This window comes from Schistocerca piceifrons, chromosome X (genome assembly GCF_021461385.2).
Source record: "Schistocerca piceifrons isolate TAMUIC-IGC-003096 chromosome X, iqSchPice1.1, whole genome shotgun sequence".
Lineage (NCBI taxonomy): Eukaryota > Metazoa > Arthropoda > Insecta > Orthoptera > Acrididae > Schistocerca > Schistocerca piceifrons.
In genome coordinates, this window is record NC_060149.1 from 663,348,260 (window position 1) to 663,375,287 (window position 27,028).

Genomic DNA, 27,028 nt, shown 5'->3' on the forward strand with positions numbered 1-27,028 from the left:
TTTCAGGTAAGCTTTTCTGAATACATTTTTCTGGAGTGTAGCCTTGTACGGAAGTGACAGCGGGTGATACGCAGATCAGTGAGGAAGAAAACAGAAGCTCTTGAAATGTGATGCTATAAAAGAATGCTGAAGATGAGAATGACATATCGGGTGACTAATGAGGAGGTACCGAATAGAGTTCGCGAGAAAAGAAATTTGTGGTTCAAATGGTTCAAATGGCTCTGAGCACTATGGGACTTAACATCTATGGTCATCAGTCCCCTAGAACTTAGAACTACTTAAACCTAACTAACCTAAGGACATCACACAACACCCAGTCATCACGAGGCAGAGAAAATCCCTGACCCCGCCGGGAATCGAACCCGGGAACCCGGGCGTGGGAAGCGAGAACGCTACCGCACGACCGAAATTTGTGGCCTAAGGTCACTAATTGAAGGGATCGGTTGATAGGACACATTCTGAGACATCAAGGAATTCTCAGTTTACCATTGGAGGGAAGTGAGGGGGATAAAAATTGCAAAGGAAGACGAAGAGACGAGTACAGTAAGCGGGTTCAAATGGATGTGGGTTGCTGTTCGGAGATGAAGAGGCTTGCACAACATACTGTAAAGTAGCGTGGAGAGCTGCATCAAACCAGTCTTCGGACTTAACGACCACAACAACAACAACAACAATCCATTCAATTTCTTCCTCAGCTCATCTACGGTGCGGCCACTTCGCTGATGGCTGCAGCTATTTCTTTATGAGACTCTAACCGCTTATTGCTGTTTTTAAAATTAATGTGATTGGTGTTATGAAGAGTTTCGTATTCTTTACACTCAGAAATTATCGGCGTGGTGGTAGCCACACATCAAGTAAAAAATTCAAATGGTTCAAATGGCTCTGAGCACTATGGGACTTAACATCTTAGGTCATCAGTCCCCTAGAACTTAGAACTACTTAAACCTAACTAACCTAAGGACACCACACACATCCATGCCCGAGGCAGGATTCGAACCTGCGACCGTAGCTGTCCCGCGGTTCCGTACTGCAGCGCCTAGAACCGCACGGCCACCGCGGCCGGCACACATCAGGTAAACTTTGACGTCATGTTACAGGTTAGAAGTAAGGGAAGCTAATCCGACAGTCATACTATATGGCTAACTTTGATCAAAGATACGACCAAACTCTAACTTTGATCAGAGATCTATGATCAAAGATATCTTTCCGAAAAGCTTCTGTAGTACACTGTTAAAGATTTGACCAAAGGGCTTTGATCACTGTGGATGAAATTTACAGTGTAATAAGGGCCTAATCACATTTACGAACGCGGTGTTAATTCTCATAAATGGAAGCTTAGAGCTTGCGAGTCAGCTGGGAAGTCTCGCCAGTCCAGCTGGCGCAATCCACAACGTACTAGCAGCCGCCGCTTTTATAGCCAATTACCGGGGCGCTGAATTAGTGCTCAGAACGGAATCACTCACGCGGTAATCCTGTACAAAGGCTTTTACATTCATCACTATTATAATGACGCTGTTCGCGTCCATGAAGTTACGTGCTGCAGCTAAGAAGCACGTTTCGCCCTGGTTAACCACCTGTATGTTTTCTCTGATTTCCTGACTCCCACCTGATGGTGATATCTCCATAATAGAGAGTATGATCAAATCACTAGTTGTAAACAGGAATATAAATCTAAAACTACACCGAAAAAGAACCGAAATAAAAGAAGGGGCGATTTGTAGTTCTCCGTGTCTGGTTACTTTGGTTCTCATTGCTAAGTTGATAGAAAAAGGAAAAATTACAGTATAAGGTTCCTTCGACGACAAGTTCGTTAGTGACAAATCGTGCGTGCTTGTAATGGTTTCTGGATGTACCGGCAATCGCGAGACGGCGCTTTGAAAAGATAGATGAAACTCTCCTCAACTATACTATAGCCTTCACCTCGCTCCGTTCTTTTACGCTCGTTTACTTTCGTCGGCGTGCTGGTAGCATCCGTGTCTGTACATATCGGGTAGAAAATAAGTTACAGTTGCTCAAAAGAAAACGCCTTTTGCATGCGGCACATTAAGTATTACATGACTTTTTCAAAAATGGTTCAAATGGCTCTGAGCACTATGGGACTTAACATCTATGGTCATCAGTCCCCTAGAACTTAGAACTACTTAAACCTAACTAACTTAAGGACAGCACACAACACCCAGCCATCACGAGGCAGAGAAAATCCCTGACCCCGCCGGGAATCGAACCTGGGAACCCGGGCGTGGGAAGCGAGAACGCTACCGCACGACCACGAGATGCGGGCATGACTTTTTCGTTTGCATATACAAGTTATCGGTTGCACCTTGTAATGCACCTCTTTCTCCGGGGGACAAATATTAATTATCATCTGTAGTAGTATATTAAGCTACAAATTATCACTTTAAACCTGTGTGGTCTTCCTGGTGTGCCTAGTCGACCACAAGTCCCCGTCAGGCTGTTCACTCTAACAACAGAGTACATACAGGGTTGAAGACATGCAGAAAGAAAGGTATCATCACAGTGTGAATTTAGAGTAATATAACTTTCTTACCTTTATTGGTCGGTGTTGCACGCTCGTGGTCCAGTGACGGATCTCGCCATCCGCTGTTTGGTAAATCAATTTGAGGTCCAGGGTGTGTATTCTGCTGCGTAAGAACTGACACATATTTAAACTTCCAACTTTTATTTTATAAATGCTGCTCGTGACGATATTAAATAATTTTCAGTGTAACAGCTTTTCCAATACATCATTTCGTTCCCTCTTATCATTGACCTTCTCAAAGCAAGCGTATTACAAAACGTCTCAACACCAACTGTCCATTGTCTCTACACCCACCAACCACCGGCTCCTGTTCACAGAGCTTACAAACTGTGCAGTACTGCCAACCTTGGTTGTATATCGATATTTTACACATCGCACGTATACATATATGAAAAATATAGTATGAAAAATGAAAAGTGTTTATAATATAGTTCTGTGGCAATACACCTCATGATTGTCCTCATATTAACAGTTTTGTAACAAAATAATATTTCAGTTTATTTTTATGTAGTTAAAGTTCACTTACACCTTCAAGTTGATTGACGGCACCGCACACCTCGCCAGCCGGCGGTATCGGTAGTTTCAGTAGTCCGTTACATTACAACCTACAGGTTGTGGATTTAAAACAGTTCGTTGAGGTTTTTATAATAAAATGGAAAAGTACTTACAGATCAGCGTCTAATCCATTATTTTTAAGCCAAATAGCATTCTCTTATGAGGAAAATTGTTTAGATTTTTACACTTATAATCTGTAAGTAATTTTCCGTTTCATCATAAAAATATCAACCAACTGTTTTTTGTGTAACCTGTAAGTGCAAACCTGTAAAAATTCATGTAATACTCAGAACACCCACTGAGGACGCCTTGTAACTAAAGCAAAACCCGTCTGGGTGGACATTATAAATAATAATAATAAAAAAATCTTAATGCACTGCACGCAAAAGGTGTTTCCTTTGGAAGTACTGTAATTTATATGCAGCTGCTGCGAAAATGGCCAGCACAAGAAACGAGAAGAAAATCTTGGAAAGAAGTTGTTGACAGCTTCCTTTTCACCCTCGTAACAGTACACTGCGATCTTATCAGCGCGTAGTAACAACGCTCATCATTTCCATATTTATCTTTCCTATTCGTACGAGCGCTTATGTGTTCGTTTACTGACCGCTGATGTTGGGTTGGATGGTTTCAAAATAAGCATCCACTCGCATCGGTTTACTGTAACATGCCTCCACGGGTGGTCTGTCTCGTGGGGTTAAGCGGACATTGCACTAAATGGTTTTCGTAACTGTTGCAAGCGGAGACTCGAACAGCTTTGTAATGTTGTAGAAAAATAGTTATTTTTAAAAGTAGCAAAATCCTCTGTAACTCCGACATAGTGTACATTATATATGTTAAATGAAAAAGATCGTTTTGATATTACTCTGTTTACAGTTTTCCGGTAAACAACACGTTTCCCATATGATGTTACCATTCAGGCGATAACCTAATGACCGCGTGTGAACTTTTTTAGACATACGTTCAGCATCCATTCTTTATATGCTTCAATTTATGCTTTCTCACGCAAATGGCAACTGAGATTTTAAAAACCGAAGGTAAGGATACTCCTCTATTGCTATTCTGCAAACACGTGAATTCTCCATCCTTAGAAACATAATAGCGGGACTCGGTGGCTGAGCGGTTCTAGGCGCTGCAGTCTGGAACCGCGCGACTGCTACGGTCGCAGGTTCGAATCCTGCCTCGGGTGTGGATGTGTGTGATGTCCTTAGGTTAGTTAGGTTTAAGTAGTTCTAAGTTCTAGGGGACTGATGACCTCCGATGTTAAGTCCCATAGTGCTCAGAGCCATTTGAACCATTTTTAGAAACATAATAGTAGAGATCTAACAGTGTGGTCAGTGGGAAAATAATAGTGTAGATATGTTCATTTAAATATCTACGTCTGACTGTATCTGAAAACAGATTGAGTTTCCATACATACGGGTTGGTGGATGCGGTAACAGATAAGATGTTTCAGGTCTTCTAGGCGCGACTGGTTAATGGTGTGTTTCTGGGTGTTCTGTCGAGTTGTTATTTCCATTTTATGCACAACGTTGCGACGATCGGTTCAGCCGTCTTCTCCAAGTGCTGCGAGTTTTGCTGTTTGTTGTGCTCGCTGCGTGGGCTCCAACCAGACTGTCAACTGTTGTTTGTGTCACGCCGCTATTTATAGCCGAGCTCGACTCTCAGCGGCCGCTACGCCCTTTGATGTTCATTTGTTATCCAGTACCCGCATTGATATATCGTGAAGCACACATTCTCTCGACGTTTTCCAGCTCTGGTCGATGCAATGGCCAGTGATATCGTCATTAATTGAATGCTGACCCGCATGTCTTGTTAAACTGAAACCTGCTTTCCTATTTATTAGATTTTACATTTTTGTTCTGATACACTTCTTATATACATTGTCCCAGAAAATTAGCGTTTGTACCGCCATCCTGATGTCATCTTGTTTCATTTCATGATTATATTTTAGGCAGTTCTCGACGGCAACTGATTTGTGTTCAAAATGTTCAAATGTGTGTGAAATCTGATGGGACTTAACTGCTAAGGTCATCAGTCCCTAAGCTTACACACTACTCAACCTAAATTATCCTAAGGACAAACACACACACCCATGCCCGAGGGAGGACTCGAACCTCCGCCGGGACCAGTCGCACAGTCCATGACTGCAGCGCCTGGACCGCTCGGCTAATCCCGCGCGGCAACTGATTTGTTTGGCTGATTTTTTCGGATGTGTCTCTGATGTTCCTTCCACCTGTCCTGGACTGTTTTATTACTCTGCCCCGCGTAAGACATGCAACGTTCGCATGGAATGCGGCATACACTCAGCTCGAGGGAAGATAGAGCGTGCTTAATATTGGAAAGACTACTTTTTTAGCTTTGCTGAAACAGACAGAATGACATGTTTCCTTAGGTATTTGGTAATCATTTGGATTGGATTGGATTGGATTGATGTGGAGGGTGGAGACCAAACTGCGAGGTCATCGGTCTGGAAAATCATATGTGTAAAGCCTTCATTGCGAATGTGGCCTGCCTTACACCGGACAGATTAATGGAACAGTCCAGGAGAGGTGTAAGCAACAAACAGATATCTTTGTAATCTCAAGGACTTTACCGCTATTATAAGATGATCTCTGAGTTGTGCGTTTATGCTACACTGGCTACCATTCCATTTTGACAATGGTGCACTTGATACGCAGGCATTTCAAAAAGTAAATTACACATTATTATGGCAGGTCAAGTGACCTATATTGAATGGTGCCCTACACTTCAAAGTACGTACATGCCACAGTTTTCCAAATCATCAAGTTTGTGTAAACAACGGTCGGAACGTTCTATCAGGCGTTCAGTTCCTCGGCGATGGACGTACCCGTATATGGTGGGAGGTGGGAGCGCAGAGTGCACCCCGGAACGTTATCGAAAATATATAATCAAAATATCCACGGGTGTACTGCCGGTCTACAGTGTTGCCGCCGCGACCGAACCCAGTTCCCTCTGAGCAGCTATAGCGTACGGATCTCCGTGCCGGCACATTCACAGGAGCTCAGTCCGTCAGTTCACCTGATGATGGCGACATGTATGATCGCCGAAATATTGTGTCCGTTGGACACTGTAGACCGGCAGTACACCCGTGGATATTTTGATTATCAAATACGGCGGGAGAAACTCAAGAATAACATTATCGAAAGTGATCGTTTTGATGGTCCGTGTGTTACGATATGGGGAGGAATAATGTTGCTTGTGCGCACCCACCTCCAAATATTAGAAAGCGGTAGACTTACCAGTCAAGCTACTCCTGCCTTATGTGAATCTTTTGAGACGTGCATTCGCACCTGACTTGATTTGTAGGGGGGACAATGAGCGAAGGCATCGAACAGCGCGGGTGGACCAGCTCTCGGAATGAGAAATTATTCAGCAAATTGACTGGCCAGCCCGTTCTCCGACTTAAATCCTATCGATGACTTGTGGGCTGCGTTGGAGAGATGTCTTGCAGCACACACACCCTCCACCAGTTGCCAACCGCGCTGGTGGGGGAATGGGACGCCTAACCGTATGACCGGCATGAGAGCACGTTGCAGAGCATGCGTTGCCGTCCGTGGTGATCACACAGCCTGTTAGGACCAGCTCCCGCCGTTTATAAAGTCCAGGATACCATCAAGAATCAGGATGACTACCATATAATTATTGTATTGGATGAAAAACGTCATTTCTGTTCGTGTCATTACGTATGTCAACATGTCTTTAGAAAACATCGTTCCTGTGAAACACAACTAGCTCCTTATTCACATGAAGTGTTGAGTGCTATTGACAAGGGATTTCAGATCGATTCCGTATTTCTGGATTTCCCGAAGGCTTTTGACACTGTACCACACAAGCGGCTCGTAGTGAAATTGCGTGCTTATGGAATACCGTCTCAGTTATGTGACTGGATTTGTGGTTTCCTGTCAGAGAGGTAGTAATTGACGGAAAGTCATCGAGAAAAACAGAAGTGATTTCAGGCGTTCCCCAAGGTAGTGTTATAGGCCCTTTGCTGTTCCTTATCTATATAAACGATTTGGGAGACAATTTGAGCAGCCGTCTTCGGTTGTTTGCAGATGACGCTGTCGTTTATCCACTAATAAAGTCATCAGAAGATCAAAACAAACTCCAAAACGAATTAGGAAAAATATCTGAATGGTGCGAATAATGGCAGTTGACCCTGAATAACGAAAAGTGTGAGGTCATCCACATGAGTGCTGAAAGGAACTCGTTGAACTTCCGTTACACGATAAATCAGTCTAATCTAAAAGCCATAAATTCAACTAAATACCAAGGTATTACAATTACGAACAACTTAAATTGGAACACATAGAAAATGTTGTGGGGAAGCCTAACCAAAGACTGCGTTTTATTGGCAGGACACTTAGAAAATGTAACAGACCTACTAAGGAGACTGCCTACACTACGCTTGTCCGTCGTCTTTTAGAATACTGCTGCGCGGTGTGGGATCCTTACCAGATAGGACTGACGGAGTACATCGAAGAAGTTCAAAGAAAGGCAGCACGACCGAGCGAGGTGGCGCAGTGGTTAGCACACTGGACTAGCATTCGGGAGGACGACGGTTCAATCTCGCGTCCGGCCATCCTGATTTAGGTTTTCGTGATTTCCCTAAATCGCTCCAGGCAAATGCCAGGAAGGTTCCTCTGAAAGGACACGGCCGACTTCCTTCCCCATCCTTCCCTAATCCGATGAGACCGATGACCTCACTGTTTGGTCTCTTCCCTCAAACAACCAACCAAAGGCAGCACGTTTTGTATTATCGCTAAATATGGGAGAGAGTGTCACAGAAATGATGCAGGATTTGGGCTGGACGTCATTAAAAGAAAGGCGTTTTTCGTTGCGACGGAATCTTCTCATGAAATTCCAATCACCAACTTTCTCCTCCGGATGCGAAAAGTTTTGACACCGACCTGCATAGGGAGGAACGATCACCACGATAAAATAAGGAAAATTAGAGCTCGTACGGAAAGTTATAGGTGTTCATTCTTTTCGCGCTATACGAGATTGGAATAATAGAGAATTGTGAAGGTGGTTGGATGAACCCTCTTCCAGGCACTTGAATGTGACTTACAGAGTATCGATGTAGATGTATTTCTTTCAATTGCCTTCTATACTATATTGTAGCAGTTCTTTCCGTATGGTCCCAGTTTCATCGAGCTATGTTACTTTGCAGTGACTCATTGTGCGAAAGTTATTTTCATCTTGAAGTTTTGCACACCAGTGTTTTATGAATAGTAATAATAACGAGCCGGCCGAAGTGGCCGTGCGGTTAAAGGCGCTGCAGTCTGGAACCGCAAGACCGCTACGGTCGCAGGTTCGAATCCTGCCTCGGGCATGGATGTTTGTGATGTCCTTAGGTTAGTTAGGTTTAACTAGTTCTAAGTTCTAGGGGACTAATGACCTCAGCAGTTGAGTCCCATAGTGCTCAGAGCCATAATAATAACGGCAGTGATTGAAGCGAAAAGAGTATTTGAAATTAGATTTGCTTCTCGCAACATTTGTTAGTGGAACAGGAAAGGTGATGAGTAGTATGATCCTCCCTCATGAGTGTAGAGATGATGCTTAACTCGTCGCCGGTGTTGTGCTTGCAGGTAGCGATGGAGGCAGCGCGGTCGGCAACGGGACGTCTGCTGCTGCGCGAGCTCAACCCTTACATCTTGTGCACGCTCTGCGGCGGCTACTTCATTGACGCCACCACCATCGTCGAGTGCCTGCACTCCTGTGAGTACCCACCTTACGTTCTACAAATCCCACTAACTGCACAGGCTGTCCGTATGTGTGGTACCATCCTGCTAAAAAAACACAGTAGTGGTGTGACATGGGAGCCGACGCCAAACTGCTAAGAGATAAGCAATCTGTTCTCGAGCGTTGGACAGACTACTTTCATAACATCAGCAACAAAGAGTTTACGCATCCACCTTTTACTAGTCCTGATCCTACCTTAGGACTTGATGCATTTTAAGTACCTAGGGTCTCTCATCACCTCAGACTGCGACACAACTCTTGATACTCGGATGAGGGTGAATGCAGCTTGGCTCAAGTGGAGCCAGGTCACTGGAGTCCTCTCCTATAAAAAGATGCCTCAGTACCTAAAGGCAAAAGTATATAAGGCCATGGTACGCCCAGCAGCAATATATGGGACTGAGTGTCGCTCTATGACGAAACAACAGGAGCAAACGTTACACGCCATGGAGATGAAGATGCTTCGATGGTCCATGGGGCTGACACGATGTGACCACGTGAAAAATACAGACGTCCGGCAAAGGTTTAGTGTCGCGCCGATCACCGACAAAGTGAGGGAAGTCCATCACCGCTGGTGCGGCCACGTCATGAGAAAGCAACACAACTCAGTCGCAAAAACAGCGCTCCACATCAACCCAGGAGGAACAAGACCACGAGGAAGACTGGCAAGAGATGGACTGACAACGGCACGGGAGACATACTCGTTGTTGGCTTAAGACCAGAAGATGTCAACGACAGGGAGAAATGGAGGAAATGTAGCAAAATAGCAAACCCCGCAAGTCGAGAGCCTGTGTTATCAACATGGCGGCCATTTTGGAAGCCATCATCTTGGACACAACTCGTAATTTTCAAATGGAAAGAGGGTTATGTAACGTATCAGACAGACATGCCAAACCAATGGTAATTTTACACTGAAGCGCCAAAGAAACTGGTATAGGCATGCATATTCAAACACAGAGGTACACTATGTGATCAAAAGTATCTGGATACCCCCAAAAACACACGTTTTACATATTAGGTGCATTGTGCTGCCACCTACTGCCACGTACTCCATATCAGCGACCTCAGCAGTCATTAGACATCGTGAGAGAGCAGAATGGGGCGCTCCGCGGAAATCAGACTTCGAACGTGGTCAGGTGATTGGGTGTCACTTGTGTCATACGTCTGTACCCAAGATTTCCACACTCCTAATCATCCCTCGGTCAACTGTTTCCGATGTGATAGTGAGGAAGAAACGTGATGGGAGGCATACAGCACAAAAGCGTACAGGCCGACCTCGTCTGTTGACTGACAAAGACCACCGACAGTTGAAGAGGGTAGTAATGTGTAATAGGGAGACATCTACCCAGACCATCACACAGGAATTCCAAACTACATCAGAATACACTGCAAGTACTATGACAGTTAGGCGAGAGGTGAGAAAACTTGGATTTCATAGTCGAGCGGCTACATATAAGTCACACATCACGCCGGTAAATGCCAAACAACGCCTCGCTTGCTGTAAGGAGTGTAAACATTGGACGATTGAACAGTGGATAAACGTTGTATGAGGTGACGAATCACGGTACACAATGTGGTGATCCGATAGCTGAGTGTGTGTATGGCGAATGATGCACGGCCTGTGGCGGAGTGATTACACGACAATAACATCCCTGTAATGGATTGGCCTGTACAGATTCCAGACCTGAATCCTATAGAACACTTTTGGGATGTTTTAGAACGCGGACTTCGTGCCAGGCCTCACCGACCGACATCGATACGTCTCCTCAGTGCAGCACTCCGTGAAGAATGAGATGCCATTCCCCAAGAAACCTTCGAGCACCTGATTGAACGTATGGGTGCGATAGTGGAAGCTATCATCAAGGCTAAGGGTGGGCCAACACCGTACTGGATTCCAGCATCACCGATGGAGGTCGCCACGAACCTGTAAGTAATTTCAGCCAGATGTCCGGATACTTTTGATTACAGAGTGTGTGTAAACAGGCAGGATACGGCAACGTCAATATAAAACAACAAGTGTGTGACGCAGTTCTAAGATCGGTTACTGCTGCTACAATGGCAGGTTATCAAGATTTAAGTGAATTTGACGTGGTGTTAATAGTCGGCTCACGAGCGATGGGACACAGCATCTCCGAGGTAGCGATGAAGTGGGGATTTTCCCGTACGACCATTTCACGAGTGTACCGTGAATACTAGGAATCCGGTAAAACATCAACTCTCCGACATCGCTGCGGCTGGAAAAAGATCCTGCAAGAACGGGACCAACGATGACTGAAGAGAATCGTTCAACGTGACATAAGCGCAACCCTTCCGCAAATTGCAGCAGATTTGAACGCTAGGCCATCAACAAGTGTCAGTGTGCGAACTATGCAACGAAACATAATCGATATGGCCGAATGCCCACTCGTGTACCCTTGATGACTGTACGACACAAAGCCTCATGACACAGCCTCATGAATCCGTGGACCCTGCATGTCAGCAGGGACTGTTCAAGGTGGTGGAGGCTCTGTGATGATGTGGGGCGTGTGCAGTTGGAGGGATATGGGACTCCTGATACATCTAGATACGATTCTGACAGGTGACACGTACGTAAGCATCCTGTCTGATCTCCCGCATCAATTCATGTCCATTGTACACTCCGACAGACTTGGGCAATTGCATCAGGACTGTGCGACCCCCACAAGTCCAGAATTGCTACAGAGCGGCTCCAGCAACACTGAGTTCATACTCTTCCACTAGCCACCAAACTCCCCAGACATGAACATCGTTGAGCGTATGTGGGATGCCCTCGTACTCTGACGGATCTCTGGACAGCCCTGTAGGATTCATGATGGCACTTTCCTCCAACACTACTTCATACGTTAGTCGAGTCCATGCGGAGCCCCTACACGATATTAGGCAGGTGTACCAGTTTCTTTGGCTCTTTAATTTAATTTGAGAAGAGCTTGATTAATTCTCAAGTAATGTCAATAGAGGTGACGTGAAAGCTGATGGCGTTAACACAATCTGAATGCTTGCGCGTGTTGTTTCCGGAACGATCCAATTTTCAGTTACTTCTATATGCAGCTTGTGGTTTAGTGTTCAGTAATCGCATGCATATACACATGCCGGCCGTATCTTTCTAGGATAGTGTTTTAGTTTAGTTGTCAATGATCAGCGTGTCTGGCTGCTATGCGGACGACCCAGGTTCAATTCTCGGTACTGCCAGGGATGATGTTTTCCTTGGTGGGAGGACTGGCACGGGATCTGTTCAGCTTCGTAATGCCAACTGAGGAGCCACTTGGTTGAGGGGCAGCGGCTCCAAAGCCAAGAAAGCCGACAACGGCAGGTAGAGCGGTGTGGTGATGCCACGCTCGTCCATGCTGCATCCAGTTACGCTATTGGCAGAGGATGGTACGTACGGTGGTCCGTCGGTCCCCAGTGGGCCATCAGAGTCAGAACCCAGAGATTTGCTTTGTTTTTGTTATATTATTGTTTATAGAGGTGCACTTATTGATGTAAATATTTTTACGTCTATTGAAGAAGTTTGTAATTCATTCTGTTTCTTATTTTCATCAAGGTATTTAAATTCACTTCCCTTTCTATTTTACCTATTTGTGTTTCTATATGTTTTGGTGTTTTTTATGTTTGTCACGATTTTAGCATCTCCAGCTGAAGTTTTTAGAGCGATTATATACTCTGTTTTCTCTGAAAGATTTGTTTCAGTAACTCCTTTGTACGAATTGCTTAAATTTTTACAGGGTCGTATGCAAGTGCTAGGTAGATGAACTTAATTACATTTCATATACCCCCTAGAATTATTTGTTGAATTTTTCTATTTTTGAGTTAAAATTCGAGAGCCTAAACACAGTTAAACAATAGAGTAAGCGATCCCAATATTTTACACTAGTGTTGTTGTGTTTTTAGTAACAGATAAAAGTAATCAACGTGTAACGCCTGTCACAACTGATTTGTACCAGTAAACCTGGGAATCTTTAAAGAATCGAACTCCGATGTATAACACAGAATCACAGATAAGATTTCTTTACAAGTGAGTTAGTATGTTACATAATCTGCCGTTAAGAGTTTAAGCGAGAAGAGGCTTGGAAAAGGTTTGAACTAATGCTCAACACAGGATGAGTATAATATTGGCAGTTTGCCCGCGATTTTAACCGCAAGCTAGTTTTTCACGCATCAATGTTTATGACGTCATATCTCCTGAATTGTTTGTCGTACAGTGATATAATTTTGCAGGTACATTCAGTGGTATATGTGGATACTGTCTGCAAACTATGTTGCAAATAGTCAGTAGTAAAGAAGTAATAAATTAGAACGTCGTGACTGATACAGAAGGATATTGAAGTAGATTATGACAGCATTTTATATTTTTCAGTTCGGTCAATAATTAACTGAAAATCAAATTTTGTTGCCCTTGGAAGCCATTACATAGGCAACCTATAACTAGTGACGAATTCCGGGGTGCTAGTAATTTAGGGAGGTGTAAATCATATTGTTATCTTGTGGTAGTGATTCTTTCACACCTGTTTGGTGAGGGTTGCAGTGCTGGAAGCACAGCCAGGACGGCACGGAGCAGAGTGGCTCCTGTGTAGATCGCAGAATCACGTGGCGGCTGCAGCGCTGCTATTTACCGCATAATTCGACGATCCTGCATACGGGTTATGCACTCTGCTCGCCTCTGGCGACGGGTTTGCATCTTCTGCATTATTCATCTCCACGCAAACGCTGAAATAGGATCGCAGCCTCTCCTCGGCGAATATATTAAACATTCCTTCATACATTGCTCAAACGCGAGAATCGCGTAAGACGAGCCGAATGAAAGAACCTTGGAATAAGGATTTCCGGTTATTCGGATTTATTACACTCCAATAAATACGATTTTTCTTGTATTTACTTGCCTACTGTAATTGCGGTAGGGGATACCCGGTATTTCTGGGCCTCACAGAGAGACTCGGAGGAACGGTAGGACACACATTCATCCTTTTTATTCGGAATTTCCTGTCATGTGCCCGAACCGCCTATAATTTTCTGAAAACAAATAGCAACACACGTATTTAATTGTATTAAAGGCAACTGCATCTGTACCTCACTGGTTTCACTATCGCAGTCCGGAACCGCGGGACTGCTACGGTCGCAGGTTCGAATCCTGCCTCGGGCATGGATGTGTGTGACGTCCTTAGGTTAGTTGGGTTTAAGTAGTTTTAAGTTCTAGGGGACTGATGACCACAGAAGTTGAGTCCCATAGTGCTGAGAGCCATTTGAACCATTTTTTGTTTCATTATCCTGTCTCCCTTTTCCTGTTCCATCGACGAGTGGTGTGTGGGAAGAATGGTTGTTGGTTAGCCTGCGTATGAAGTCATTCTCGTATTCCTTTTTCCTGTTCCATCGGCGAATGGTGTGTGGGAAGAATGGCTGTTGGTTAGCCTGCGTATGCAGTCATTCTCGTATTCCTTTTTCCTGTTCCATCGGCGAATGGTGTGTGGGAAGAATGGCTGTTGGTTAGCCTGCGTATGAACTCATTCTCGTATTCTCTTATCTTTCCAGTAGTGGTCGTATTGCGAGACGCGTATGGGGGGGGGGGGGGGGCAATATGTTACGCGACTCTTTGTGCAACACATTCCAGAACGCAGCACTAAACCTGTGCTGCAGAGCGCCTATTGTAGCGTCTGCCACTAGAGTTGGATGAACATTTCAGTAACACTCTCGTACTTACTAAATGATACCTTGACGAAATGCGCCGTTCCGTCTCTTGTATTAATCCTACCCTCTAGTGGTTCCAGATTGAAGAGGAACATACTAGGATGTCTTTACGATTCTCCCACTGAATCTGATCCTGGTATCTGCATTTATACAATATTTATTCCGTCATTTGTGGAGGCCGGACATTTCCGCTGTAGGAATCAACACGGATTCCGAAAACAACGATCGTGCGCAATCCAGCTCGCTTTGTTCGTCCAGGAGACCCAGAAAGCTGTAGATACCGGTGCCCAGGTTGATGCTGTGTCAGATGGCTCTAAACACTATGGGACTTAACATCTGAGGTCATCAGTCTCCTAGCCTTAGAACTATGTAAACCTAAGTAACCTAAGGACATCACACACATCCATGCCCGAGGCAGGATTCGAACCTGCGACCGTAGCAGCACCGCGGTTCTGTGCTGAAGCGCCTAGAACCGCTCTGCCACAGCGGCTGGCTATGCTATGTCCCTTGACTTCCGGACGCGTTCGAAACAGTTACGCACTGCCGCCAAATGAACAAAATACGAGCGTACGGAATATCAGACGAGCTGTGTGACCGGATTACACAGTTTCTAGCAAACAGAATACAGCTTGTCATTCTCAACAGAGGGAAATGTTCACAAGTAAAAGTAACTTCGGGCGTACCCAAAGGCAGTGTTATTGGACCATTAAGTTTCCCATTACATATAAATGACCAAGCGGATGTATAAACTAAGGTGACAGACGTCATGGGATACCTCCTAATCCTTTTTTTGCCCGGCGTAGTGCCGCAACTCGACGTGGTATGGACTCAACAAGTCGTTAGAAGTCCTTTGCAGAAATGCTGAGCCATGCTGCCTCTATAGCCGCCTATAGTTGCGAAAGTGTTGTCGGTTATGTCCCATAAATGTTCGATGGGTTCATGTCGGGCGGTCTGTCGCCGAATCATTTGATCGAATTGAAACTTCCGGACAGATTAAAACTGTGTGCCAGACCGAGACTCGAACTCAGGACTTTTACTTTTCGTGGGCAAATGCTCATTTTCTCGAATTGTCCAGAATATTCTTCAAACCAGTCGCGAGCAACCAATGAGATGGCACTTTGTCATCCAAAAAATTCCGTCGTTGCTTGGCTGCAAATGGTCTCCAAGGAGCCGAACGTAACCATTTCCAGTCAGTGATTGATTTCGTTCGAACAGAGGATCGAGTCCATTACATGTAAACACAGCTCACAGCATTTTGGAGCTACCTCCAACTTGTACAGTAACTTGTTGACAACTTAGATTCATGTCTTCTAGGGGTGATGTTTACTGCATCATTTTCCTCCAAATGGTTGTGCCGTGTCCCTGTATACTGACCATTCCTCATGGGACACCCTGTGTACATAGTAAACAGTGTCGGCGCTGTAACAGTCCATTTAGGTACTGTGGAATTTATTATTACATCTGTTGACTTCCACCTGTTGAGAGCGACGTGTTGAGTCCTCTCTGCTAGGAAATCACAAATCTGTTCCGATAGTCTTTAACCCCGTATTTTATAATGTTAGTTACAGTGCTGAACTGTGTCGCAACAGGTCTTGTGCAATGTGTTTGACAGTAAACCCGCGTGTCAAAACCGGAACGTGCCGGGGCTCCAGCACGCTGGAACAAGAGGTTTGTGTCTACAAGAAGCAGAGCTGTGTCCAGCACTTACGAAGCTTTGAAACGCAGGAACTGATAGTAAGCTTCGTGCTGGTAGAAATGCGGGTCCTAGATGACAATTACCGTCCATTCCAGTCCAAATGTTCACGGATAACATTTGTACGTGGCACCGTATAGCATTAAATTTAACGATAACTGCGGTAAACGGGCCTTGAATTGGCAGAGCGGTATGGCAGTCGTGAGGCATGACGAGCCTCAACGACTAGTTGTTGCTACGGCAACGCTGTTGTAAACAACTAGCTGCCAATCATTTTGTCAGAGCAGTATCCCGGGACAGAATATCAGCCCTAATACGTCACAGAGAGGAGACAGATGAAATCCTTGACCAGAAGGTAGCGATAGATGGACGTGGTTTTGCTGACTCCTGAATCGAAGTTAATACCAACAATAAGGCATGGATTTCAGCATAATTCTTCGAGGTAGGTTTTTTGATATAACGAATATTTAAACAGAAGGAGAAGCTACGCGGAAAAGTACTAAAATGTGAGTAGAATATTGTATTAGGAACTCTTTGGAAATGGGATGGCTCCTTTTTAGGAATCAACATACAGTGTCGGAAAAGATGCAGTGTCCTCAAGGACAAGGTCGTTTTGTTAACAAGTGGGGTGACGGACTACCTGTCAGGTAGTTCATCTTCGTAGGAGTATATGATAACAAATTCAGACCAAATGAAACACACATGTTACAGTAAATAGTACTCGAACAGTCACATCAGTACAGGGAGTACCCTCCTCTGGCGGCAAATGCAAATCGTAATGGTGCCGAATGACATCCTGCGATAGACTGTCCCAAGCATCTCGCTTCTGTTGTTGCACTTCTGCAATTCTTGCAGGCCGTAGAGAACGAGTAAGTTTCTTTTTCACCGTGTCCCATACATGTTCAGTTGGTGAGAGATCCGGCGATCTTGCTGGCCAGGGCACCTGTTGTAACCACGAAAGCACGTTGCTTTGCGGCAGAAATCACTTAGAAGGGCACGTGCTGACACTATAAGAAGATAAGTGCCCACCAGATCCGAAATGACATAAACCATTATTTAAAAACTTTCTTTTTCCGAATGGAGACGAACTTACATGTAAATTAGTGAGATGGCTTCCTTACTACCGTTCCTTGCTGTTTCTGAATTTTAAGAACGTGTAAGGTACATTAGTCTATTTAAAAAAAAATGGTTCAAATGGCTCTGAGCACTATGGGACTTAACATCTATGGTCATCAGTCCCCTAGAACTTAGAACTACTTAAACCTAACTCACCTAAGGACATCACACAACACCCAGTCATCACGAGGCAGAGAAAATCCCTGACCCCGCCGGGAATCGAACCCGGGAACCCGGGCGTGGGAAGCGAGAACGCTACCGCACGACCACGAGATGCGGACAGTTTATTTCAGCCTGTGAAGTTTTTTGTACGTTATTTCCGGGGCTGGGGAACGTATTTCCTTGAGGGTATTTCGGAAACTAACGTGCAGGGTGGGACGTATGCAGCGGGAGACTGCACTTAGGCAGTTAATCGGCGGCCTCTGATGGAGAGGAATGAAATTTGTGCCCCTCTGTGCTCGCGCCATTGATCCCGAGCGCCCCGCCTGCGCATCGATTGCCGCTTCGCTCTCCACTCTTCCGGATTCCGGAAAGCAGCGGCGGAAAGGCATGTGCTCCTGTTCTTCACTGTCGTCGCAAATGTCGAGGTCGTTATGACCATCTGAGTCGATTGCGCCAGCAGCTTCAGCATGCGTTGCTCGCTGTCCGTGTAACGTGTCGAGTATGAGGAGCCGCCTTGTCACGGGAGTAATTTACGACCTGCAAGTGCTCGCGAACGGTAAAGTTACCATCGCTAGTTAGTGTCCGTCTTACGGCTATCGGCAGACTCCATCTGGTGGTTACTCGTTGTCCGTGTTCTGCAGTTGCAGTTCCGTTTTTCTATACGAAAACACTGCAATTCCGTTTTTCTATACGAAAACACAGCAATCACCTTTCGTCACTAACAGGGGATTCAGACAAGCGTGTGGCATTTCGTCCATGCATTTTGTACATAGACGATTTACTGCGTGAATGAAATACAAAATTTTAAGTGGGTATTAGAATAGACAAAATTGCTACTCTGAATTGTGTTTTATATTCAATCGATGTAATATTTTAAGAGAGAAAGAGACTGATTCGCAAAAACTAATTTACTTTCTAAAAATTCTGTATGTAACGGTCCCTTGCTGTAATCTAGAAAGTGGACTGTAATTAATAAATAGAAGCTAATGTCCATATTAATACATATCGATATAACGAATATCGCACTAGACTTATTTTGGGCCGCTCCATCTAATGGGTACGTAAAATTCCGCTTTAAAAATCATTTTTTTTTGTAACGCGAAACAACATGAAACTTTCCGTTGAAACTGTGCGTCGCTTGAAACGTGTGACGAACAGTATTTGTGTGGTGCAGACCCCATCTACACTTTACAAAAACAAAATTGCAAGCATCTGCGAGACACGGTGTACAGGAAGGAAGAAACAGTCTGAAAAGCTTCTAATGATGTTGCAGGGTACGTTATGCTGAGAAATAATTTTTAAGAAAAAATTCTATAAGTTGCGCCGTTTCCGAGTTAATTAGCGTTGAACTTAGCCATTCAGACCGTTGCGCGCGACAATTCAAGCGGCCCGCCGGATACAACAAGTGTCAGCTGTTGTGATAGCGTGAATGATAGCGCACGAGACCGCTTAGCTTTTTGCCCGGATTCGATCCATATTACCGCCCCATGTCCAATTTTTGCATCGCTCTGTTGTTCGGTTTTAGGAAATCAAACGAAGGACACGTTTGGCGACACCGTCTCTGGCGGGCCGCTTGAATTTGCGCGCACAAATGTCTGGTTGGTTAACTCCAATGCTAATTAACTCGGAAACGGCGCCCAACGTATCGAAGGTTTTTCTTAGAAATTGTTTCTCAGCTCAGTCTACCTTGCAACACCCTTACAAGCTGTACAGACTGTTCCTGACCACCCTAAATAACTTCGTGGACAAAACACGAACTGGTGATTTTACTGTTTATAATCTGTGTCAGTTAGTTATGGTGTGTAACAGGAGAGAATCAAGTTGGGGAGTAACACTGGTAGATAGAGTTGGAAGTACGTGTAGTATTTACTAATAGTAGAAATAATTATGATCTTGGGAAGTATTATTGTGTTGGGTGGAGTAATACATATTGTATTATTAATCGTCGTTGTAAATGAAAAAAATTCTGTTGGTAGTAATAATTTGTGTAAGTGAATACAGTCTGTGTTTAAACTATAAGTAACAGATTACAAGGTAATAAATAAATAAATCTTAGTTTGTGGGAGTGATACGTATACTCTCGTGGAAAGAAAGTACTTATTTGCTTTCCGTAACTGTCCAGACAGGAGGCTCGTATTATATGGTCAAAGATATTTGCTAAAAATTTTAGGACCTCGCTCCAACTTTTATCCAAAACATTATTGAAAAACGGTAAGTAAACTGTTGAAGATTTTGCAGACATCTTTTATAAGAGTGCATATTTAATTTCATATTTCATTTAACTTTTCAATTTAGCATTATAGAAACCCAGTGGTCGTTAATTTCGTGCACTTCCTTCATCTGCTTCAACATATATACATCACAAATTACTTTGCAGTGAGAGACATATGGTACAACAAGTGCCATTATCGAACGGCCTTTGATTTTTGCATCCGTGAATTATGCCTTGGAAGAATTACCATCTGCAGGCTTCCGTTAAGAGCTCGTATTTCTCTCACTTCTCTCTTCGAGGTTATTTCGCCTGATGTATTTCGGAAGAAGTCATATTTTGCCCCACTCGTTTTGGAACTTAAACTGTAGGAGTTTCAATGGTAAAGTTCTACATGATACAAAATGCCTCTGTTGCAACGTCTGGTACGGGAGCGCGATGAAGAGCACCGTAAAGATGTCACACTTACTAAACTAACCTGTGACGAGACGCACTGCTTCTTTGTACCTCTTTCTCTCTCTCTCACTATCTCTCTCTGTTTCTGATAGGTGTCCCAGGGAGTCTCAAGGATCAATCTCTGATAGGTGTCCCAGGTTCAGTCGAATGAGGGCGTTTTTAGCTATCGCCTTTCTGGATAAGTTACATTTCCTAAGGATTCGTCCAATGACTTTGTCTGGTTTCTGCCTTCCCTACCGCTAGTTTTATTTGATCATTCCGCTATAGTTGGCTCCGAACGCACAGTCCTAGATATTTTAAGCCATAACCGTTTTCAGTGGTTGCTGTCCAACCGTGTAGTCGAACAACAATGTTTCTTTCCTAGCGTTTATGCGCACTGTTTGAAATACATTGTTGCTTCGGGTCAGTTGCCATCCTTATAACTAGATTCAGTTCTGCGCAGGTGCTTTTGCACGTCCCTATAATTTCCTGGCCTTGCGACTTCCCTACACATAATACTACCATCCGGGATCAGCCTCATGGAACCGCCAGGTGTTTGTATATAAATACTCTGATGAGCCAGAAGTCTTGCCCACCTGTTTAATAGCTGGTTGGTCCGTCTTTGGAAGCAGTGCGGTAACGATTTGACAAGTTTTCGGAGGTGTGTGGAACCGGAAGTCTACGCACACGTCACACAGTTTCCACGAATTAATGACCGGTGGTTTGCTGGTGCGGAACTGCAGCCCGATAGCTCGCAGTTCATTCGAGTGCAGATGAGGCAAATTTAATGGCCGAGACATCTACGTGAGTTCAGTACCATGCTGCTGAAACCACTGTACCGCGATTCTGGCTTTGTGCCACGGACGGTTATGCTGATGAAAGATGCCAGAAGACATCGAGCATGAAGTGACGCAGATGGTGCGCAATAATGTTCGTATAGTTCACAGGTGCGTTCGATTACTTCTGAAGGCTGTATGGCACCCATTGCATAATACTGCGCCCACACGCATGCGTCCGTAGTGCGTAACATACTTCGAGCATCCGTTCACCTGGATGACGGAGTATTTAACGAGAAATCCGATTCATCCGACCAGCGACACGTTTTCATTGAGCCACGGTCCACTCTCGGCTACCTCATGCCCTCTGCCATAGTAATTGACGATGTCAAGTGAACATGGTAACACACAGGAGTCGTTCGCTATGGAACACCATGTTCAACATTGTGCACTAAAACACATGTGCACTGCACTCTGTTGTCAGATCTGCCACAGATCGTTGTTTATCCTGTTTTACGGACCGGTCTAGCCTCCGATCTCCACGTTCTGTTATGAAGCAAGGATGTCTATCACCTTGTCAACACATGGGTTCACCGTCCTTCAAACACTTCCCATCGAAGTTCACGGCAATAGCACCCGAATATCCCACCAGCTTCGCTGTTTCCGAGATGCTCGTTCCCAGGTGCCGAGCCATAAAAATAATACCTTTGTAAAAGTCGCTTATGTATGTTTCCCCGTTTGCGGCCCGCCTGCAACGTCGGGAGGTGGCATTCAGGTTTGCGGTATGCGCTGATCATAATGGTTCGGCTCATCAGTGTATATTGTGAATAGTAACGATCGTATTACGTTTTCCTGGGTACCCCTACGTTTTCCTGGGTACCCCACGGTTCGCGCGGCTCCCGCCGTCGGAAGTTCGAGTCCTCCGACGGGCATGGGTGCGTGTGTAGTCCTCAGCGTAAGTTGGTTAAACTTAGATTAAGTAGGGTGTAAGCCTATGGACCGATGGTCTCAGAAGTTTGGTCCCCTAGCAACTTACCACTAAAATTACATTTTCTTGGGGTAGACACGAACCTATTGTCACGTCTGATGATTTCTGTCCCTTAAGAACGACGTAGTTTCCGGGTCTGATGTTAACCCTTGCTATGGAGTGTTGTTATCATTAAACTTTCGCTACCTGAGCAAGTGTAGACGGAAAACTATTTGCGTATGGGTACCCAACTTTATAGAAATAATGTTCAGACTCTGCACTGGAGGATTTGCGTTGTTAGTAGTGTTAGTGTCATGACTCGCCGTTAGGCGGTGGAACTGGTACGGCGATGTAGGAGGAACTCGGACACCAAGGACCAAGGATATGCAGCGAGAACGACACATGTTACTCTAATCTACTCCGCCAACATGTGATCCGTGCTCTACAGGAGAGAGGTGCTTTGGACTAATCTATTTTGATCCATGATGGAGCTCACCCTCACACTGCCCGTGAGGTCAGTCGGTTACTTCACAACACATTTGGAGAAAACCGAATCATTGGCCGATCGTTCCAAACTGCGTTGCCACCAAGATCAACAGTGTGGAAACCATGTGGTTTGTGGCTGTGGGATTACCTGAAGGACAGGGTTTTATCAGTGGTCCACTATCGCACGTCGGAGGTTGAAGATGAGCATAGCGAGGTAGGTAGCCAACATCCCACCTGAGATGTGTCGGGCAGTAGAAGTGCAATCTCTAGTGCCATTCCAGGTTGTCGTTGATGCAGGTTGTCGTCAAATTGAGCAACGTTTGTAACCTAGAAACTAAATATGGTACGCAATTAATAAATGTTGCCCTTTCACGTGGAAATTAAGATGTGTTTCTTTGAATGGTTATCCGTTATTTCTCTTCCGCGTGTCGTAAAAATATATCTACAGAGGTTCATTGTCCTACAATCATTAGTTTTTTCATGAGAGCCCTCTCAATTTGCGAAAGTTTAATTGTAACGACTCTGTCCTACAAATGATGAAGACACAATGCGCCTGTCCATGTCACGGTATCAAGCAGCATATTGATTAAGCGTTATGATCGGCCTCTTTGTGTTTTGAGGATTGGTATTACACTTTTTCTGTAGCTGCCAGTGATTGCAACAAAATAGACCGAGCGAGATGGCACAGAACTACTTAAACCTAACTAACCGCCGGCCCGTGTGGCCGAGCGGTTCTAGGCGCTTCAGTCTGGAACCGCGTGACCGCTACGGTCGCAGGTTCGAATCCTGCCTCGGGCATGGATGCGTGTGACGTCCTTAGGTTAGTTAGGTTTAAGTAGTTCTAAGTTCTAGGGGACTGATGACCTCAGATGTCAAGTCTATAGTGCTTAGAGCCATTTGAAGCATTTTTTTGAAATGGCACAGTGACAAGACACTGGAATTGCTTTCGCGAGGATGGAATTTGAACATCCAAAATTTTGGTATTGACGCCAGCGTACATAGAATAAAATTTTCGTCACAATGAAACAATAGAAGCTAGAGCTCTTACGGAAAGTTGTAAGTGTATATTTTTCCCACGTGCTGTGTGACAGTAGAGAAACAGCTTGAAAGTGGTTACATGACCCCTCTGCAGGCACTTACATGTGGATTGCAGAATAGTCATGTAGATGTAAGTTTTTCGTGATTTCCCTGAATCGCTTAATAAAATTTCGGTAGGATTCCTTTGAAATGGATAAGTCCTTCCGCGTGATTCCGTTATCCATGTGTCCATGGCTAGCTGAGTACTGCCATAGACCAATGTGCGTTCATTTATAAAGGGAATTTTCCTGCTCTTGTTCTGAAATGGAAATGAGCGTTTGGCGTCATTGGCTGGGAGGCCCTTTGCGGGGCATGTCCGGCTGCCTTGGTGCAGGTCTTATTACATTCGACGCCACATTGGGCGACCTGCGCGCCGGATGGGGATGAAATGATGATGAAGACAGCACAACACCCAGTCCCTGAGCGGAGAAAATCCCCGACCATGCCGGGAATCGAACCCGGGCCCGTAGGATGGCAATCCGTCACGCTGACCACTTAGCTATCGGGACGGACTCTTGTTCTAAAGAATTATGGTTACTGGAAGAAACTTTTCCGGCTACTGTTGGTGGGTCATCGTCGTTGAAAGTATGAGATACACTGTAGCAGAACATCACGGAAACTTCGGCTGGAATACACATTTCAACAACGTGCGAGTCCAAGCCAAAGAATGTATCATTTGCAGAAGAAAAACCCTATAAGTGGTTGAGATACCTAAGAACGAAAGTACGAGGGGCGTTCAGTAAGTAGTGCAACACTTTAGTTTTTTCGGTCAGTTTAGGCTGGGAAATGCGGAATTTGTTATGAGACATCGTGGAATATTCTCGCTTCAGCCCCTGTAGTTCCATGAAGTGGCTTCAAAATCCTTCAAAATGGCTTCCCTCACGGTGCAACGATTAACTCGGAAGTGTATTGTGCTACCCTCAGGAAACTGAAGAAACGACTTCACCGTGCTCGTCTCCACAAAAATGCAAACGAACCTCTCCTTCTCCATGACAACACAAGGCCTCACACAAGTCAGCGCGCTCCAGAAGAACTAAAAAAAACTTCGTTGGACTGGCCCAATGAAGGATGCACTCTGCGAGAAGCAGTGCGCGGATGGCGGGGAGGTTACTCATGCAGCAAGACGCTGACTCCGACTTCGACCAGTAGAGCGGTACAATGCAGACATACTGGCCCTCCCAGTAAGGTGGCGTAATGCCGTCACATTGCACGGAGATTATATTGAATAACAAGGTTTTGTAGTCAAAAGAGTGGAGAATAATATGGTGTACGGGAATCCTGAATAGAACCAAACTGCTTTTAAAAAGAAGTTTTTCCTTACTTATTGAACTCCCCTCGTAATTTCGATAGAGATGAGGGCTCTAGACTTCCAGTTTCCTGAATTTCCACCACGAATGAAGAAAATACCCAGCCGCGGTGCGTGACGAATTCAGACAGTGCCCTGGAAACCACCTATGCGCACGACAGCCGGCCGAAGTGGCCGTGCGGTTAAAGGCGCTACAGTCTGGAACCGCAAGACCGCTACGGTCGCAGGTTCGAATCCCACCTCGGGCATGGATGTTTGTGATGTCCTTAGGTTAGTTAGGTTTAACTAGTTCTAAGTTCTAGGGGACTAATGACCTCAGCAGTTGAGTCCCATAGTGCTCAGAGCCATTTGAACCATTTGAACCATTTATGCGCACGATAATAGTATTCTGATCAACATTCACCCTCTCTATTTCTGTCTGTTATCGCTAGCTTTCCAATGATGATGGCCGAGCACTTATTGCCAGAAAAAAATTTCCCAACAGTCCCACCTCTTCAGAACAAGCGTGGGAAAACTCCCTTTTACACGTGAACGTGCCACTTGTCTTTGACTGTGTTCAGCTAACCGCCAACACCAGAAGATGGTGAAGAAGAAATTCCGAAGAAGAAATTTGAAGAAGAGCATGACGCGGCTTAACAATCTAGAAGATTTTGTCTTCAGTGACAATGGTGACGAAAGCTTTCAGACTTACTTAGTTTCTAATCCGTTACAAAGCTACAGTAGGCGTCCATGTTTAACGAATTAACACAGATTGTCAGATACATCATTTTCAGTGAATGACATATGCTACGGCCGTGTCATTTTATGTTCCGGGCCTTGCAAGCTGCTATTTGAATGTTAGTTGAAGTCTATAGTAGAGAGAAACAGTAAGTGGTACGGGGAAAATGTTGGTGTTATTCTGCAGCAGACGAGTAATGTTGGCACGTATGGTAGATAAATGCCATGCGCAGAAATACGGAGTTAGTGTGAACTTGGCAGGATATTGATTTGAAGCTCTCTGTGTGGAATTAGAAACTGTTCGCCGTAGAAGCCGCAGCGCTGTGTTTACGGCTCTCGTGGCCGTTGCTAGCGAAAATTGTAAATTTTTAATTGGTTCGTTAAGGTCAGTACTGTAGTAGTTGGCGAGTCTCCCCGTAACTCAGAAACTTGCTTGTAGTTGCCTGCATCGTTGTTGCAGGAAGGGTGTTTGCTTTTCTCACCCAGAATGCCTTCCGTTCTGAAATAACCTAGGCCCTGGAGGGGGAGACATGTCTTATTATGTGCGCTTGTGTTACCACAAGTAAGCCTGTGTGAGAATTTTATGATGTCTGTTATGTTCTTATCTTCCCTTTGTACGTGATAGTACGTTTTCTGAATTATGCGGTATACTGGTATGATATACGCCCGCATCTCGTGGTCGTGCGGTAGCGTTCTCGCTTCCCACGCCCGGGTTCCCGGGTTCGATTCCCGGCGGGGTCAGGGATTTTCTCTGCCTCGTGATGGCTGGGTGTTGTGTGATGTCCTTAGGTTAGTTAGGTTTAAGTAGTTCTAAGTTCTAGGGGACTGATGACCACAGATGTTAAGTCCCATAGTGCTCAGAGCTATTTGAACCATTTGAACTGGTATGATAGAGTTAATATATTTTTCCGATAGTTATGTTTTTGACAGATACTGCTGTAATTGTGGAGAGTTTAAATCATTAATTCATAACCCAAATGCCAACGTACGAAAATTAGCCTGACCCCTGACCCCCTCACAAGAAAAGAACCGCAAAAAACTAATTTTACGACTAAAGTAGTGCAGTCGTATGGACTCTCGTAATTTGAATGATGATCTTTAATGGTTCCATAAAATGGACCTCGTGTCACTAGAAGGTAGTTCTGTCTTCTATAGGGTTCAACATCGTGCAGGGCATGTGTATTACAGAGTAATCACTTTTAACGGAATCATGCAGTGACTTTGTAAAAGAAACCATGCCGTTATTTGTCACAATGATTAGAAAAAGCGCGGAAACAAATATTGGTATAGGCTCATACAAACTTGATGGTAAGTGAAATCATAAGGAAATTGAACAATACGATTGATTAAATGCGACACTGCAGAATAAGTTTCCTTGTTATACTTTTCTAGGGAACTTCATACTAAAATTTCAGTCCGAACGTCGCAGTACGGAAAGATGAAAAACGTAGCAGTAGGCTCATCGAATCAAATCTAAGAATGGAGTGAAATTTCTCTTTCCGCCCACAGTTTTGTTCTTGGTTTCGTAATTCT

General features: G+C 44.7%; 1 protein-coding gene across 1 annotated transcript in view; it reads left to right on the forward strand.

Annotated features, from left to right (window-relative positions):
- The first annotated feature begins 8,709 nt into the window (after window positions 1–8,709).
- Window positions 8,710–27,028, forward strand: part of LOC124722591 (protein suppressor 2 of zeste-like) — a 75,226-nt gene continuing 56,907 nt past the window's right edge. Inside the window, exon 1 of the mRNA XM_047247727.1 lies at window positions 8,710–8,833. Within this exon, the coding sequence (XP_047103683.1) occupies window positions 8,710–8,833 (124 nt within the window). The remainder of the gene's footprint in view (window positions 8,834–27,028) is intronic.